The 19,379-nt window shown below is 43.2% G+C and overlaps 1 protein-coding gene across 1 annotated transcript; it reads right to left on the bottom strand.

Annotated features, from left to right (window-relative positions):
• Nucleotides 1-1,788: 1,788 nt before the first annotated feature.
• LOC133909413 (uncharacterized) lies at nt 1,789-12,402 on the bottom strand. Its single transcript, XM_062351834.1, has 14 exons — nt 12,089-12,402; nt 11,389-11,444; nt 11,119-11,293; nt 10,933-11,034; nt 10,769-10,840; nt 10,203-10,319; nt 10,047-10,124; nt 4,294-4,356; nt 4,103-4,199; nt 3,791-3,869; nt 2,788-2,996; nt 2,544-2,689; nt 2,309-2,431; nt 1,789-2,174 (listed from the first exon to the last, which is right to left on the bottom strand). The coding sequence occupies exons 1-14, from the start codon at nt 12,176-12,178 to the stop codon at nt 2,028-2,030; spliced, it is 1,554 nt and encodes a 517-aa protein (XP_062207818.1). The 5' UTR covers nt 12,179-12,402; the 3' UTR covers nt 1,789-2,027.
• Nucleotides 12,403-19,379: the final 6,977 nt, after the last annotated feature.

Below are 19,379 nucleotides of genomic sequence, written 5' to 3'. Positions count from 1 at the left end.
AATATAGAAAATAGATAAAAAATAACTATAAAATTAAAAATATATATAGAAAATAGAAAATAGCCGGGCCGGATCGTGACGGGCTTGTGCTGGCCCGTGCCGGCCCGACTCAGCCGGGCCGTGCCGCGCGCTCGGCCCAGGCATGGCCCAGGCATGGCCCGTGGCCTCGTGCAGTGGCTAGGCCATGACTACAATGTCGTGCCTTGGGCCGGCCCAGTAGACATGGTTCATTTGGGCATCTTTAACTGGACAGAAGAAAATACGAAATAGACAAACAACTAAATAGGCTAGGCATGCTGACATGTCACTTGATTTTTTTATAGATCGAAGGAACCAGACCACCTATATCCTACTATACGGATTATTAGACCTATATGTTATTTTAGATCTAGTTCTATCTGTTATCATATGAATTGTTAGATATATATATTATACACAGGTATATAAAAAGGGTCCCTCCGCTCGACCCCCTCAGTGCCGAGCTTCGATCAACATAGTGGTGTATTTATGATATGCGGTCTAGAATTCTACCCATATCTGATAGAAATCATTCTAGTCATCTTCTTCAATCACGTACATACCGCTGCTACTATTTTTTAAGAAGAAACCTGACTATTAAAACAGATAAACCTCGTGTGTGTGTGTATATAATCTGTAAACAAGATGAAAAATTTTCTAGCTTCTTTCTGTGTAGCTTCGAGCTTTCCCTCTCGTTTCACCACGCTAATCACGTGCTCGTTTCCTCGTGAGCCCGGTTCGTTCCTGGCCGGCGGTTGCACGGCGTGTTTCGTGACGTCGGCTCGCCCGAAGCCCTCCAGAGGTTGTGGCGGCATCGCTGTGCCTGACCCCGACCGGACCTGGACCGTCTCTCAAGTGCGACACGGCGTCTAGTTCTTCGGTCACGTCTTCACGTGCTGTGTGACATACACCGGCGTTCGGTTCACCGATCGCCATCGCGACTTCCTTTTTTCGAAAGGAAAAGGAAGCCATGGCAGCTTCCACTTCCAGAGTTATGGTTGTATTCAAATACAAGTGTGCGATGGCTGCGTGAGCGTGAGACGGAAAGGTGAGCAGCAGTGGTATTTTACGAGGCAGCCGCCCTAGGCGACTGGCACACATTTTCCATCTTCCACGAGTCACATCGGTGCCACGCTGACCAGCAAAGCGATTCTGGTCTCTCCGGAGACGAGAGCGACAGAGACTTCGAGTTGAAAATTCCACCAATGATGGGGCAGTAGATGTAAGCGACCTGGAGGACTGACATGATCAATTGTTCCTTTGCCTCCCATCATTTTAAATACAAACAGCAAAAACAGAATCTTGCAGCATCAAGGCCTGGAATTTCATTACACGATACATGCCAATGCAAGTTGTTGTATGATTACATTGATATATTACAAGATCAATACTTCAATGGATCTCAGGCCTCCAAGGTAGGAGTTGGATCGTAAAGAAAGCCTGGTCGTAATTGTGCAGATCATATCAACTGGATTGCAAGCAAACTTTGAAGCTACCTCTTAATCTTATATGCGTTTCAAGGGAATTAAATAGTGAACTATAATGCATGTGTGCGCTGTCAGGCTCCAGATATTTGACCCAGCGAAATTAAATCAAATTGCAATGATAATAACTAGTGTAACGATGGAATCACATCTACCCAGAATAGCAAACAGAAACAAACTTGTTCATCAAATTGCACTTTCCTCCGTTCAATGAAACAAAGTTTATGAATCAACTCCTCGCCAACGAAAAAGAGTCCATGAATCAACAAGATGAACCACGAGAGCATCAGACCAATATGGAACATTTCACTCTTCAATCAAGTTGTTACATATCTATAATGCTACAGGAACTATGAGGTGCAAATCTATGAAGTGGTGTCGCTTGAACACCACAAAATTCAATATGAATGAGGCTACCAATCAATAAACAATCAAAGAAGAAGAGAAAAAGTAAAGATGAAAACAAAAAGAGTGTACAACAAGAAGCCCCACAAAACTGAAGGGCTGAATTCTCGATTTGCCTTCCTAGACATCGTACTTCTTTGGCTGATGCCATTGCGCTAATGTTCTTGACAGGTAACCAAGCAATGATTCATTATGAGGGTATGTCCTCTTGCCATATAGATGCTTCCCTCCAAGATCAGTATACTTCGAACTATTCTCTCTTTCGATCTGCACACCAGTTAAATGAGATGTATAGGGAAGCTGGAACATCTAGAGTCGTTTTGCTAGGTGAACTTTCTCCAAGTTATTGAAAAGGTAAATGGCTTTCATATAAAAAAATGCACAGAACATGTTGCATGTACCTTGTTTATTTTCCCATCTCTCAAGTAGTACCTGATACCAGACCAATTAATTGATTGGGAGAAATGAGACCTGATTGCAGATATGGGATAGAGGAAATTGTCAACCAACACAGCAATGAACACCTGAAATTCAAGTCCAGTAAAAATAAGGTTACTAAATACATTATCACTTTCACAGGGGGATAAAAATTCAGTGTCACTGAAAGTTAATTGGTCTACTGAAAGGGGCACTCACAAGCCCCCAGTTGTATGAACCAAGAGAAACTTTCGGTCCTTCAGGAGACAGCATGTTGCACAGCTGAATTTCCACCTTTGTCAAATTCCACATAGAAACTAATTCCGTCAAAGTGCATATGAACAAGCTGCTCACTAGTTTCAAACCTGAAATAGCATGCCAGAAGATGGCAAAAGTTGGATGAGACAACAGGCAAATAGAAGACTGACAGATCTAAAATAATCAATAAGGTGCCAGCACTAACCACAAGATGAGTCAGATGCTTCCTTCACAATTTCGCTGTATGGTGCTCGCAGAGCAGTCACAATATGCACCAAAGCCATAATATAGGGCCAAACAAATCCCCATGACAAATAGCAATGTGTTGTAAATAATGCACGGTTCATCATCCAGTTGACATTCGATACATATGATTCAAGAACAAAAGTTTGTTTCCTGAGGTAATTCCAGTATCTGCATGAAAACAAAACATGTATATGCAGAAGGCGATATTACCATATTTAGTCAAGATGCATACATTTGTATCGCATAAGCTTGTTTGCATAATAAATTATAGAAACCCCAGGTATTGTGGCACAAGTTGTAGAAACCCTTAGTATAATACTCCCTCCAGTCACAAATAAGTGTTATTTTGGGTTGCGTGCAGTCAAACTTTTTAAACTTTGGCTATAAATTACTTTTTATGTATTGAGCTTGGATATTTGAAAATGATACGGATAGATTTGTCTTGAAAAGTACTTTCATATTATTATTCTTTTGCTATGTTTTATCAATATATTATAACAAAAAGTAGTAGCTAAAATTGTATTTTGGGGCCATGTCGATGTCAGTTATTTGTGACTGGAGGAAGTAGTACATGGAAACATAACCCCACACATGATATTTTGGCCTAGACGCTGCACAAAGCCATAGGTACGGCAAGAGCCCCCTGCCACTGGCCCACCTATGCCATCTCTAGCTCCGCAGTCAATGTCGCACGCCAGAAGCCAGCACTGTGCCGCCATAATACCTGGTGTTATGTTCCACTTACCAATATACGTAGGATTCTCTGCGCTTTGTGGCACAGTATATTATATGCTCCTTTTTGTTCTTGTTGGGTCTCATCTCTAGCCTACCTCAACTTGCTTAAGACATAAGGCTTTGTTGTTGTTGTTATGTGACACTATGTATGGGGCTTATGTAATTTACTCTTTCATTTTATTAAGTGCAAATAAGATGCATATATCTCCAATGCAAATTTGAAGTACCTCGAGAAGCTAAGATCACTTGCAAGAGGATGTGGAAACACAGCAACAGGAGGTGAAGATATGAGCCTTTTGTGCTGTCCTGTGAAAGATACACTTAAATTATTTATACGCAAATGCTGTGTGGTCAAAATGTATATACTGCGAGAACAAAAACTTGATAAGAACAAAGCTAAAACCCCAAAATAGGAATAGAACTGAACATCATAAACAGCTCTTTTGTACTGCCTTATTACCAGATTGTTTTTCATTCTTAATGCTAAGTTTCGGTGACTCGTACCAAAAGAGGTATAACTCCTTGCAAAGAAGAATTACCTGCTATTGCAGCCAGTGTCATATCATCTGAGTAACCACCGTCTCTTAACCCACTGACAACACCATATCGGTCTTGCCGAAAATCATCAGCATGCATCTAAAAATAAAGTTGTGTGAGAAACACTACTGACAGTCAAAGTTTATGCAGAGCAAGTTTATAGAAAATTTTCTCGTTAGGAACTAGACTGTACCATCATACAGCCACCCCACAAGAAGAAAGTCTTCCCACCAGTTGCAAATCCCATTGAACAAGGCTGCAGTATGGTTGTTACTATTAAGTTTCAAGAAGAATAAATGGGAACAAAAAACAGTGTACACGCACAGATACAGAACTACATAACAAGCTAGTGAACACAAAAAGACTAGAATGACAGGGAAAGATATGCTAACAAAAAGGCATTACGTAGCCTATAGAAATAGCAACTTTGTTGCGGCAACCTTTAATTCACAAACAATCACATCAATGACCAAAGGGGCAGAAGCAAAATGCTACGAAAAGTTCAGAAACTATTCCATTATAGAATGATGATGAAAGGCGTGTTTAGTTTCTTTGCTAGCCCAGGGCTTGCTAGGCAAAGGCAGCCAGGCTGTTTGGTTCTCCACATCCTTATCACCTTCTTCCTCTTCTTGCTCCTTCTTAGCTAGAGAAAAAGAAACATTCCAAGTGTGTGTGTGTGTGGGGGGGGGGGGTGTTCCATCCGAGCACCGCCGCGCTTGAGTTAGCCTCCATTTGGATGGGCGGCTGCTCGATTTGGGGAAACGGAACTTGATTGCATGGAGATGGGGTCGATTTGTGCTTGATTTGGCAGCGAGGAAGTCCATTTGAGCTCGTTTTTGCAACCATAAGCTTGTCACTGGCCATGGGTGGATAGGACAGAAGACCAATTTTGAGACAATAGAGCTCGATTTCGCACTGAGGTGGTTGATTTGAGCTCAATTTGGCAGCGATGATGCCAATTTCACCTTGATTTTGCAGCGACGTGGTAGATTTCTGTGACAGCTTGATTTTGCTCGCCCTCTCTCTGATCTAACTTCACGTCGCTGCCAACCGGGCCCACCCGTCAAGCCCTCCCCTAACCTCCCGGTTCCCTTCCAAAAGTGCCAGCCGCTCGTTTGAACTCCGAATCCCCTTTGAGTCCACACGAATTAAAGCACTTGAATGCATATTGAAGCCTCGAATGGAAACCGCTGGCCCCTAATTGAAGAAGGTCATCAATTGCACGATGGAAAATTGGAAACCGAAGCCCTAATTGTCCGCCACCATTAATCCCGAGTCGGCCGAATCGAATCCCCATCCTCCCTCTATAAAATCCGAACTCCACCCCAACCGAGGCTCCTTTCGCTCCACCACGCCCAAAACCCCAAACTCCGATGAGTTTGTGCTACCAGTAAACCCTTGAGAAGGCAAGTGTTATTGAACATCTTACGCCTATTTTTATAAAGTTTTATTTTACAACTTTCATGCTGGTCAAATATGATATCCCATGATTAGAGTTTACTAGTTTTCTCCAATATTCCTTATATCCGTAGCTTTGGTTATGTGCTATGGGTAGATTATGCTTAGTGTTGCTTACTCATGGGTAGCATAGACAAATGATGTTTTTTATTAATAATGTGAATCATGATGACAACTTTGGTAATTGCTTAGACTTGGAAATTAGGGTCTGAGCAAGTTTGGCTTGATAGTTGGACTGTAGATATGTTACAAGCAAGATTGTTGGCTTTGTCGGATAAATAGTTAATTCCCTGTGTTGGATGATGGCGGTTTTGCCCAGACCGTGTTAAGGGCTGTTCGTGGAGCGATCACCTATAAAAACAATACAACCACGAAACTTATATAGGTACGGCTTGGCTAAGTAATTAGAAGTTCTCCCAATGGTGTATGAGCCATATGGTAGTGTAGGGATGAAAGGATTACTTCCTGGAACTACCAGGTACAAGAGGGAGCTTCTGGAGTGAAGGGTGTACTCCCACGGTGGTGAAAGCTCAATGGGCGAGTACATGCTGGAAGACTCTTTGGAAAGGCCTCGCAGTAATCTCTCGGCGCACATCTCGAAAGTGTGTAAGGTATCGACGGGTATCGGCAAAAGAGCTAAACACGACTCGTGGGTAAAGTATACAACATCTGCAGAGTGAAAAATGATATATCAACCGTGCTCATAATTATGAGCGGCATAGACTTCTCACATGATTAGTTTGGATGGTTTTGATGGTGTTTGGTTGGTTCGGGTGAATCACAGTGGTGGGAACTGTGATTCGACCTTGGTTTTGGTTAGAGGTGGATGGAACCTCAGTTGAGGAGCAAGGTGGTTGGAACATTGGCTCAAGTTTTAAAAGATCTTTCGCATAGTAAATATGTTACTTTTATAATTTTTTTACTACTAAAATGACATTTATGCAAATAAACCCCTGAGTTAAGTCATTCTTGATATCGGTCTCATGTCATACTTTCCCATACTCACTGAGTATTTCATGTACTCACACTTGCTATACTCAAACAATGTTGCTCAGTCAGGAAAATATTTGAGGACTTCGCGGAGGATGGCGCGTTCTAGGGTGTGTTCTCCGTGGTTTGCCTGTGGAGTTGTCCAATTGAAGATAAAGGATACGCTTAGTTCCGCTGCATCGCTGGACCCTTCTTGTTAAAATGAAAGTACATTTAAGTAAATGATATTGTTTCTGTTATTCACTTATGACGTCACTATATGTATGTAACTTGATTATGACATACATATAGCTACATTCGGTTTGATCTTAAAACCGAGTGCGACAATTTCACCCTGCTTTTGCAGCGATGAGCTCGCCGATGGCCATAGCCCGTGCAGATGGAAGCAGCTTGCCAGTGGCAAGAGCAGGTAGGGACAGGCCACGAGCGAACCTTGCCTGTCAGATCCCTGATTTTTTTCCAAAGGAAACCCCCCTTCTTCTCTCTCCTTCTCTTTCTCCTCTCTCTTCCCCTCCCCGTGACCCCCGCCGCCCTGCCCAGCGCCGCGCAGCGCCATCTCGTCGCCACACGTCGCAAGCGGTCCTCGCGCCCTGTGTAGCCGCATCGCGCCGTCTCGCCCCTCGCGCCCGTGCAGCCGTCGGCGCCTATATAAGGGTGAACAGTGCGTCGGTTCCCCCCCCCATCCGCACCTACACCACTCCCTCACCTCCGTCGCTCCCTCCGAACACCGTCGCCGCCGGTGAGCCCCCCCCCCCGCGTTCTTCTCTCTCTCTCCCTCTCTTCTCCCCCCTGTAGGGCGTACCTGGATCCCCCATCATCGCCGACCGCCGCTCCTCGTCATCACCCCGGCCAAAGCCCTCGCCTCCCCGCTGCCGGCCAGATCAGCCCCACCAGCCAGATCTGGCCGCCGCCGCCTCGGTCCGCCGGCCGGCGAGGTTCGCCCCCCCCCACCCCGGTCGCCCCTCTCGCTCTCTCCATCACGCCGGCTTGTTCTCCCTTTATCTCTCTCCCTCGGCCGACTAGCGGGCCTCGCCGAGCCGAGCCGCCGTAGCTGAGCCGAGCCGACTCCAAAACCAAGCCGAGCCGAGCCGTCAAACCAAGCCGAGCCCCGAGCCGATTCAAAAATGGAATATTCTCTCCTTTTCTTTTTTCTGATTTTCTCTCCCGACAAAACTTCCGAAGCTCGTTTCTCCTCCGTCCTAACTCCGTTTTCAACGATTCTTCCACCGATATTAATCTAAATTCGAGATTTACCCAATCATATCAATTTCATAATTTTTGTAAATTGTTTGGTCTTTATTTTAATCGTTGTTTAATTGTGTGTGCTTTTGTCGTTGTTGCGATTGTTAGAGGAAGGCGCATTCGAGGAAGACCCCGAGGATCCGGAGTTTGAAGAAGGAGCGGACGAGGACTTCAACAAAGGCAAGTCCTACAACCATTGATCATATTGATCCTATGTTTTCAAATATAACCCGTAGAGCCATTGTTTCAAACAATAGGGATATGCATGATTAAGTTACTAGCTGTGATTTTAAAAAATATGCTAGAATAGTTATAACCTAGCTTGTTTATGCCATGTCTTGATATTGTTACCTTTATTTCGTTGAAACCCTAAAAGGTCCCCAACATCAACTATAATGATTGTTTGGATGAATGCTTGTTTACTAGCATGCTTAGGACCGCTTTACTCAAAAGAAATAACTAGATTATTTACATATGTTAATCATGCTTTTTCAAAAATGTGAAGTGATGTGTGCTTAGTGCGTGTGCGTGTAAAACTTATGTTCTTGGGAAAAGCTCTAGAGTAATGTTGACGAGGGTGAGTGAGGTACCCTACAAAGATGGGAACTACCTTGGGGCAAGGTTCGCCTTTGTGGTGTTCTTGCTGGGAGACTCTTGTCTCGGTCGTATAAGGAGTGGTTCGTTGTGACATCTTACCTAGTATCCACTCGTACAACCACATAGCCTGAATGGGCAGGACTTGACCTAACCCCTCCGACTTAGTTCGGTACCCACCCGAAGACTGGTAGTGGCAATGGGGACTAGGAGAAGACTTGGGTGGTATGTAGCTCAAGATCCGGCTGGTGATATTGTTAAGGCTATGTCAATGTCTTGGGATTGCTAAGTGGTCCTTCCCGTAGATCTTCTAAGACCCCTGCCATCTTAGTGTCCCATGGGTGGATATTGTGACTACGTTGTGAGGTCGTTACATCTCGTTATGACAGCTCCACCAGTTGCTAAGGTGGGAGCCTGTGTATATCTTGTAGGTAAAGTGTACAATCTCTGTAAAGTGTTAAACCTATCCGGATAGCCGTGTCCTCGATCAAGGACATGCTATGGTTTGGTCACAATGATTAGTTTTTGGTGTGAGTACCTCGGTGTGTGAGTGGGCGGTGTGCCCGTGTTTTCGAAAAGAAGGGTTTGGCTTTGTGCCCTAAGCATCCTGGACTATGTGTCCGCCGGCAAAAGACTTGTAGGAACTGGCGGGATGGAAGTATCTCCCCTAAGGCCGTCAATCCCCATAAGCTCAACTTATGTGTTCTCTTCATAAATGCTTTTTAAGGTAGTCTTTGCAAATTGAACCTTACATCAAAAACTAGCTTTCTGCAAAACCTAAAAGACTCTACAGCCTTATCCTTGATCTACCCATATGCATCTAATATTCCCCCCTTGAGGTAGGACTTGCTGAGTACCTTATGTACTCACACTTACTAATTGTGAACCCAAATGATCCAGAGGCCGACTTCGTTGAAAGGGAAGATGAAGAATAGAAAAGCTAGTTTCGTCTGCACTCAAACTGCCTGTAGAGCATGGGTCGCTTTTGCGTTGTTTCCGTTGTGCTATGAGGGTTTGTTTAATTATACATATGAGCCTTTATTGTAATAAACTCTGTGATGTCTACGTTTGTTGAAAATTTGTGCGTAACAGCTACTGATCCAGGGACTAGTATGAGTTACACAAGGTGACTCGAATGAGGGGTCCGACATTGCCAACCTAAGAAAGTTTGCCTGGCAAAGCCAGCTTTTTCTTGGGCGACCAAACACCCATCCTTGCCGGGCAAGGCTGGGCAAGTGTCAGCAAGGGAATCAAACAGCCCCAAAATTCTCAATGGTTGGCATAGTTCAAACTCATGTTGTTTAGAATACATTTCGGTGGAACAACAGGTATTGAGCTTAGCAGATGACACGGCTAGATCAATAACATGAAGGAACTTTTTAATAATGGACAGATTTCTTTTGTTGAAGAAAATACTAAATAAAAAAAATCAAAGATCATAAGTTATCAGTGGAATTTATCAGATGTCAATTACAGATTATCAGAAAACTTTTGCCAGAGAGGAGAAAAGGTTAATAAAAAAATATTTATGCACAAGGTAGTGTAGGAAGTGAACTAGCTTAACTTTCTTGTATTAAAGAAAGCACAGGCAGGCACCAACAATCTATGGTTCTAATTGAATAACTTTGCAGGATATTTAGTTTTCAACAGAAACGAGCATACCATGTGATATTCATATATGCAATAGCTGCCCAAACTGCCAGAAGGTAAGTCGAGGGGGTATCCAGTTTGTATAAATATCTGCCAACCACAGAGGCATACAATGTTAAAACAGAGAGAGCGATAAAAGAAGGGAGGAGGGGTTCAAGTAAAGCAGACCTCCGGATTCTTCTCTATTTCTTTTGTGAGAGCTCCAATCGTCCCGGGATGCAGCCTCACATCATCGTCAAGAAACAAGACATATTTGCTATCCTTATGCATCTTTTCAACACCAATCTGTTTCAGTTTGATAATACATGATTAAAAGTCCACTACCCTGTCACTTTAAACTTAATGGGCTTTTTTGGTAAAAAGAAAACAAGGCCAAGAGATGATCATACAATAACTGCAATAACAGTTGAAACTAATGGCATTTAAGTTCCTTTTCAATACAATCATCCTCATGCTCACAAGGTATACAACTATAGCGTTTATAGCTTACCAGCTTTGAAGATTCTTTAGATAATCTAAAAAGTGAAGAAAGAACGATATGTAAAAGGCAGAAAAACATATCGGCACAAAAGAACATAATAGAATGGACAGCTCAAATGCATGCACATTCAACAACTCCATTCCATGCGCTAGGCACATCTAGAAGCATGAGCTAAAATGAACATTCAATTTTGTCTAGTGTGAAAAGATAATGGAAATACACATCGAGGATGGGAACGAAGTCCTTTACGTACCAATTGATTGTGAATTTTCTGGCTACAAGTTGTTGAGAACCCAGCAACAACCACCTTGGCCTCCAGATTGTCCTGAAAATAATAGCATCCAATAAGGTTACAATAGATGAAGAGAGTTTGGAGAGTATCATGACCATTAATTACTTACGTGGTAACCCACCTACCTTGTACTCTGCAATCAAACGGGAAATGGCATGATAAGCTGGATCGTCTTTGCTCTCTACTACAAACAGGAACTCCAGTGGTCCCCCATAAAGAGACGTAATCTGTGGTTTTATAGATGTTAAGAGCATATAACAATTAAAAACATAAACAGCGATCGCTATAAATGTTTTGCAGTCTGATTGTACCTGAGTTCTCCAATTTTGCAAATTATGTTCGCCAAAGCCCTTCAAAGGCATAATTACAGAGACCCTAGGTAAATTCCCCTGAAAGGAGTGCTCGAGCTCATCTATGTCGTCACAAAGAAATGCAAAACTATTTCCATCTATAATTTTGCGCTTCATGTTCAGTATAGCCTTTTTTCTGGTAAGAGAGCATAGATTGTAAAAGAAAATCAGTCGCTACATTGTTTCCAGCCTTGTCAAGTAAAACTCTAATCACAAAAATCCATTCTTTACCTGACAAATGAAGCAGCCACCCATCCGGCAGCAAGTGCTAAACAGATCAAGCACCCCTACATAAATAGGGTCACGCATTAGAAACAAGAAGCAAACTACAGTAAGAAAAATGTCAGTAAATGGAAAGCACCAAAAAGATATATGATGTCAGGCACTCAGCAATAGAAGAAAAACTAAAAAAAAAGTCTAAATTTTAAGCGAGACTACAGGATTTATGCGATGTCATATCCTCGTGGGCATTCAAAATGGATCAGAAAGGTCAAATAGCCTACAATTGTAGCACGTAGCGCAGATAAAAGGAGTGAGACAATCTGAGATCGACAACGCTTGTCCGAATGAAACTGGCAAATCACGGAATATATGCACCTACAGCCGATATATGACCAGTTTAGAAACATTTGCTGGCTTTTCATACGTAGTAATCAAACTGGTCCATCATCATCTCACAACTACAACAATCCAAAAGCACAGTTAACTGATCACCCACTGTGAAACCTTCCAACATCCACAATACAGTAGCTCCGTCACAAACCTCACTTGAAATTTCCTATTGGTGGGAGAAGAAAATTCTCCCGGCCAAAATTACTCCTCGAAAGGTACCAACAGAACAAAACTTTGCGCCTTTTCGCAGCTCCCAAACAATTCCGCGCCGCCGCCCGCAATCCAACCACAATGTGGAGCGCAGGGGGCGGGGCCTCACCTGGATCTGGAACGCGACGGCGAGGGTGCTGCAGCAGGCGCGGCTCGCGGCTGCCAGCACCGCGTCGGCGGCGGCTTCCATCGCTGCCATTGCCCGCGGCGTCCCCTCCCTCCTTCGGGCCCCTCCCGAAGCTTCTAGATGCTTCTGGAGAGGGGGAGGGGGAGCGAGAGGCCGCGGTCTCTCCGCTGGATCTCCCGGGCCTGGCCTGAGCGGTAAGAAGAAGAGGAGGAAGAAATCGAAGCTAGGGTCTCGTGGGAAATTTGTATGTGCTGCCAGGGGGAGGAGGGTTAATTTGGGCTGGCTGGGTGGCCTTTGCCCTTTGTGATTAGGGCCACGGCCCTGATTCCCAAATTGCTTCTGGCCACCCTGCTCCACATTTTCTGAATTAGGGCTGCTACGCGTACCAAGATGTGTAATTCGTTATTCATCGCTCTTGGCATGTTGCTATAGGTGTGGTTTTCTATGCTTATAAAATATATGAATTATGATAGATCTGAATAATATTTATTATATATCTTACACGATTAGATATTTTATAATCAAATTTAGTCCCTCGTTTACTCCTCTCAATTATTTGGAAATTTTCAATCAATTTAAAAACATACAATTAATAGACGATAGCAGCATTAAAATGTATTAATACACAATTGTTTTCTTACATCTATAGGGGTGCATCATTAGCCTTTTGTCTATTAATTATTTTTCCCTGTGAAAATTGTTAGCCCCCGTCACAATATTATTAATTTCATGTGTATGGAACATGTGCGTGGTTGCTAGTGATAAAAAAAAAATACGAGTGATATTGGTTTTGAGGGAGATTATATGTTTTTCCATTAAGTATGTTTACCACATTGTCCCATGTATGGAGGTGTTGAATGAAAGTGACATATGGTAATTATGTATTTGTGATACTTTTATACAATGTTTTTGTGTTATTTTGATATACTTCAATGAATTCTTAAAAAGTTACTATTGTTATATAATTTCAGAAGTTTTTCCTAAAATATAGTACATCTATTCAAGTCATCCACTTCATCGTCGTTATGTGATACAAATGTCTTCTAGCCAGGATGAAATGCCAATTTGGTTGAGGATGGCATGTATAAGGCCATCTCCAAGTGAGTCGGTTTCCATACCGTAAAGTACTGTAGCGCTAGAAATACCGATCATTGTGCCTCGGCTTGCTCTCCAATGGAGTCGTAAACAGGCTCTACAGTTATACGGGAGTGGGAAGACAGGGAAACGGCAGTGGCAAATATGCCGATAGAAAAGGGAGCCTCTATCACTGTTTCCTAAGTATACACGTGAGTTCGAGGGGAGGAGGAGAGTAATAGAAGATTGAAAATAAGATAGCTGTTGGAAATAAAAAAAAGGGATGTTATCATAGTATTATAGAAGACGAATTTTTAAAATATCTGTTGAAGATGGCCTAAGAATGTTATGTAGGTGGATGTACGGCTGGCGTAATAGACATAATGAATGAATGATATATGCACTAGAATAAAACTCAACTAGATATCACAAGATGAGTTAGCATGTAGGTTGAGTACAATGATGGAAGCATGGCTTGGATAGGATGGAGATGGTATGGGTGTCTCGTTAGAGCTGATATTGTGATGTGACTTAAGATCATTCATGACTGTTCTAAATGTTATGCAATATGTTTTTTACGTGTAGAAATTATTGTTATGCAACTACTAGCAATATAAATTAGCATTCACTATGACAACAGGTGAGTAAACAGTTAGTAAGGGAAAAGTTAGCCGTGCAAATGCTGGATATGATTTAAATAGCAATCTGACTAAATTACCTCTGCCTAATTTAGTTTGAATAGTATGTAACTGAGTTCTCGGCAAGTTTTGCCGTCAAGGGTGTCAGTCCCCGTGTGCGCGTAGCAGATACAGCGGTGATAGCAAAGAGAAGTATTCTACTCTGGGCTGTGACAGGGAGATGCCAGTGAATGGATGCACATCTGTTCCATATTTCGCGTTGGCCTATCTCATTCCCTTTCCTCCTGAAAACGTCCAAAATTCGGGGAGAAATAATTTTTTTATGTCCTGATTTCATTGTCGCTACAGCCTGTTATGACGCTGCATTTGCCTGTTACTGCCTCCAGCCGGACCCAGCTCCCCCTCTCGGAAAGAAACGCGCGCGATATCACTCGTCTGAATGAAAGCTACGTTCTGGAGCTGCAGTTCGTACTTGGGTGCAATTCGAGCTGCAAAAAATTTCGAGTTAAGGGGTGTTTGACAGAGCTTTAGATTCAGAATTCATGTTGATCTAAGTGAAATCCTATCAAACGGGTTATGTCACAGTCTGAAATCTGTAATCACGTATATATACATTATTAGCATTATGTTTAATTTTGAGTATTTTGTTTTATGTACTAGAGTATCTCGTTTCGGTTAATAAAGATGAGAGAAATAATTTTAGGATAAAAAAGAATAGAAATTATATTAAAAATATCTAGTTTATCTAACACGTGAGTTCACTGAAATAGGTCAACCAATTCTCTCTCTATCTCCCTCACACGCAGCCACCTCACTCCTCACCTGCTACCTCTCTCTCACCTGTGCAGCTCCTCTTCCTCGCCCCTCATCTCACTCTCTCCTCTCACTATCTTATCTGCTCCCTCTCCCTCCCCTAACCGGCAAGAGAGAAAGGGGGAGCGCGGGAGACTAGAAGGAGGTCCCCAGCGAGCTTCCTCTATCGAAGCCCTCGAAGATCGTCTTCCCTATCGAGTTCAAGCCCCTCGGCCATGCCTTCTTTCTCCTTAAGCCGGCCACCACCTCTCCGACGGTCATATCGAGCTCTGGCCCTTCCTCAACCTCCACAAGCACCGTAGGTAAATCTCTTAGGTTTCTCCCGACGAGAATATATGATTTGATTGGTCGATTTCGAATTGGAGCGGAGTTCTTGAGTTTTTGAGCTTTGAAGCTAAATTAGGAATTTTGGTGAGATTTGAGCTAGAAATCGAGTCGCTAGGTTGATAAGTGAACCCTAAACTCTACGAACTATCTCAAATATGTTTCCTTTTAAATTGGTAATGCTCGAAAATCAAATTGGTTGAGTTTTTTCTCTTAAAGGAGCCTCTTTAGACAGCCCGAAGAGTTCGGAGAATTGTCTGGAGACTCCGGAATCCAGAGAGTCCGGAAAATTATCCATACACTCTGGAGTTACTATTTATCAGGCTTTTTCTTTTATGCTAATAGCTTGTAAATTTCATAATTAGTTCATACGAACTCCAAAAATCACGAAACTAGTTGGGTTAGCTTTGTATGAGTATGAAATATATGTTAAAAATGTTGAAACTTGAGAAAATACTTTTTATAATTAATTAATTAATTAAAATGCTTTTCAGCTTGATTAGATCACAGTTAATTAATACTATGTCATAAAATTATGAAACCTCTTGGACAATTCATATTATGATTAGTGTCATCTAGAAAAGATATTTTCTTACATTATAAAGTATTTTTATGGTATTTCATCATATACATATTGTGATATATTTTGTTGCAATTCATTCATGCTCATCATTGCACGCGTTTGTTGGTGATATGGGATCTGAGGGTTCCCGAGTCTCGAGATCAGATCAGCGCAGTGCCACATGGCGCCTTCCCTTGGGGATCACCTCCCCGAGGACCTAAGGAAAGCCAGGTCCGGGAGTAGGTGCTCGGGGCCAAGAACAGTTGGTCCCTGAATACCCAGAGAACCCCGAGGACCCGAGGGAAGCCAAGTCCGGGAGTGGGTGCTCAGGGCCAAGAACAGTTGGTCCCCGAATACCCAGAGAACCCCGAGGACCCGAGGGAAGCCAAGTCCGGGAGTGGGTGCTCAGGGCCAAGAACAGTTGGTCCCCGAGTACCCAGAGAACCCCGAGAACCCGAGGGAAGCCAGGTCCGGGAGTGAGTGCTCGGTTCCAAGAACAGTTGGTCCCCGAGTACCCAGAGAGCCCCGAGCACCCGTCAATCCCCATACCGGTGGACCCCGTATAGACTCCACAATAAGGTGTCGGTCGGTGGGAGACCCGATGCTGTATTTAATGGGGAGTGTGGACGGTCACATCCAGCCACTTTCCCCCCACGCCTGCCGTACTGAATACGCCAGTCCCTGCCGTCGCCTGGCAGGAAGGCGTGGGCACAATTAATGCGGCGGGTCCCATCGCATGTCCTCTCGCGGGGCCTATGAAGGAAGGCTGTTTGAAGATATCTTTGATGGGTACGAGGCTTATCACCCTGTCACATCAGATCGCGGCAGACCTACTCTGCCCAAACGGGCATGAGAGGGTACTCAGAGGCTGGCCGGTGGGCGCCCCTGCACCTGCTAAAGCTGGAACGCGAAGACCAATGGGACCGTCCGAGGGCTATTTTTTCAAACCTCTGTAACATCGACTGTAGACTAATGATGGTCACTTTCCATTTATTATTTACGGGAACTTGTGCCCTCGTTCTGGGCACTTCCTGAAGGGTCTCCTCCCGGTAGATAAAAGGGGGGAGGGAGCACCTTGTAAGGGGGGATAGAGGAGCTCGATAGATAGAAATATAGAAAAAAGGATCCGGAGATCAGAGGAGAGATCCAGAGAAAGACAGACATCCGTAGGGCATTGATAACATACTAGACACACAGGAGTAGGGTATTACGCCTCTGTATGGCCTGAACCTGTCTAAATTCTTGGTGCATTTATTTCTACCAGCTGAAGTCGATCCATCCTGCCTAAGTCCCACACGCATTAACCCCACGTACGAGGTAGTTCCATGACCAGCCCTCCGACCGAATCTCGAAGGGGATCCCTCAGGATCCTGCTCGCGGTGTTCATCCACCGACAGCGTTATTATTTAGTGAACGAAGAACCGATGCGTGGCCCGACCACGGTTGAAGGCGACGTCAATCTACCAAATTTTTTTGAGTGTTACGTGGATAGCATTAGTCGGTTACCCGAGCATCAAGGCGAGCATATTTCTCCTATTAATTTGGATTATATGCATCATATGTGATAAATTAAGCTTTATGTATGTAATGCATGAGTTCGAGTTGATATCGGGTTTATAATGGGTAGAACTTATGTTGATGTACTAATTCTCGTGTCTTGAATAATTGTTGATCCGTATCCTTGTAGTCTGGGTTTAATATGGTGTTATCTAACTTAAAGTGTCATTAGATGCTTAGCAAGTGCTTAGGTACTTGGTAAAAGTCGAGCGGTGAAATATTTTATTATTCACGATCATAAGCTTTAATTACTTGCATAATGGTTATAATGATGGGTTGATGATGTTGGTTGGATGAGTTGTGAGGATGAGATGAGATGTGAACGGTGGTAAGGGTGTTTATCCTACCCGAATGTAGAGTTCCCCTGGGTATGTCAAGAGAGGGACCCGAATACCGTAGACCTCTTGCATCATTTAAGCATCGATCATTGTTGTAGCTAGCTTTAGCACTTTTAGTGCTTACTACATGTCGCATATGGGAACAATAAGCCGATTACCTTTGTAGTGTGGCTTTTTAGCATGCGAGTCGATGGTGTCAGGTATGAGACCGGTTGGAGTATCTATTTTTCTCCAGGAGTAGTTTTGAATGACTCTCGCACCTATCGACGCATGATCAAACGGTCAGACCTTATTAGAAAAGGTTGACATGAGTACCCATTTGTATGAACCTGTGTGGTCATACAAGCCATATGATCCTGAAGTTGTGTAGTTAAAGGAGTGCCCCTTGCAGGGTGTAAAAATATTTTGAAATATCGCACTCTCGGTCATGAGCATGTTTCTGTCCATTTGCAGCAGTCGTAGAGTTACGAATGTGGATTGGGATGGTTGATGGGTTGAGATGATGCTTTACAGATATTATTCTTATGGTTCCGTTTATATTTATGTTCGGTTGAGGATTATGGGTTAGATAGCCATGTTGGTCATGTATAGATGCTCATATATGTCTATGTTAAATTTGCTTTCGCATATGAAATTGACTTAACCATGTGACCGCATCCTTGCTAACATTCAAATGCATAAACCACCACTCATGCCTGGAATAGATTTCTTTTTTTTTTTGGAAAATAATATATTAATAGAAACCAAAAGATATATGATCATCATGAATTAAAGGATTAACGACATTCTCCTCCTGCCTTATTCAAGTCCCGGAGGTATCATGGATACAACCGTGATTTTCTAACTCGTGACTAACTATAAACTGGCTTCGGTCAACTTTTTTAATCTTCAGTATCCTTTGTCCGATGAACAACAATTTCACCTCCCTGACCACACTGGTAAGAGTTGAACATGTCTTCTTCTTGAGTTATGACTAGATGAATAACAGTGGTATGATCAGTTTCAATAATTATTGGTGTTGATATATATTGGAATGCCAATTTTAAGCATTGGCGAGTGAAGCCTACTTTAAGCATCGTTTGTTCCAAAAAAAAGTCCAGTCCACCCGATCAAGCCTTCGACAAGTCTAACTTGTACGAAAGCCTTCCACAATTTCTGGTTTCTTTTGTGTTATGTATATGGTGCATGCATTCAAAAGCCACCAAGTCATTATCTGTTATCATGCGCCCTTGCACGAAAGCACTCTGATTCGGTGAGATAACCTTATCTAACAAAGGCCTCAACCTATTAACCAAACACTTAAAGATAATTTCATACAGGACATTGCATTAGCTAATAGGCTGAAAATCCTTCAGGTCAATCGAGTTATCAAATTTTGGGCTCAAAACGATAGAGGTTGTCGGTGGGTGAACACCGTAAGCAGGGATCCTGAGGGACCCCTTTGAGATTCGGCCGGGGGCTGATTCTGGATCTACCTCGTACGTGGATTTAATGCGAATATGTGAGATCTAGGCGGGATGGATGATCGTCGGCTAGTGAGAGTAAATGCTCAAGGGATTTTAGACAGGTTCGGGCCGCACAGAGCGTAATACCCTACTCTTGTGTGTATGATATGCTATTAATGCTCTTGGAATGTCTTTCTATGGATATCTGAGTTACAAGGTTTTTTGTCTAAGTCTAGAACTTCGGTCTTGCTTTGATTCGCCCGGTCTAAGGCTTGTTCGTCTGTCTCCCTTGAGCTTTCAGCTATGTGCTAGAGTTTCAGACCTTTTGCTGTATGCTCTAGCTTCTTCTTCTCCGGAGTGCACCCCCCTTTTATCCTATCGGGGGAGGCTCGGCGTGCCAAGAACAGGGGCACGAGTTCCCATGAGCTATAAATAGAAAGCAACCGTCATGGAGCTGCAGTTTGACATTACAGGGGTTGAAAATGTGCCTTCGGCCGGTCCCGTCGCCCATTACACCCAACT

The sequence above is a fragment of the Phragmites australis genome, chromosome 2, assembly GCF_958298935.1.
Source record: "Phragmites australis chromosome 2, lpPhrAust1.1, whole genome shotgun sequence".
Taxonomy (NCBI): Eukaryota; Viridiplantae; Streptophyta; class Magnoliopsida; order Poales; family Poaceae; genus Phragmites; species Phragmites australis.
The sequence above is the reverse complement of the archived record's forward strand: the minus strand, read 5'-3'. Positions and strand labels throughout refer to the sequence as shown.

Excerpts from the sequence above, each read along its gene's own strand:
- LOC133909413 (XM_062351834.1), bottom strand. The coding sequence starts at position 12,178 with ATGGCAGCGATGGAAGCCGCCGCCGACGCGGTGCTGGCAGCCGCGAGC. Across the intron at positions 11,445-12,088 it reads CCGTCGCGTTCCAGATCCAG|GGGTGCTTGATCTGTTTAGC; the intron begins GTGAGGCCCCGC and ends CTATTTATGTAG. Across the intron at positions 4,357-10,046 it reads GCATATATGAATATCACATG|CCTTGTTCAATGGGATTTGC; the intron begins GTATGCTCGTTT and ends ACCATACTGCAG.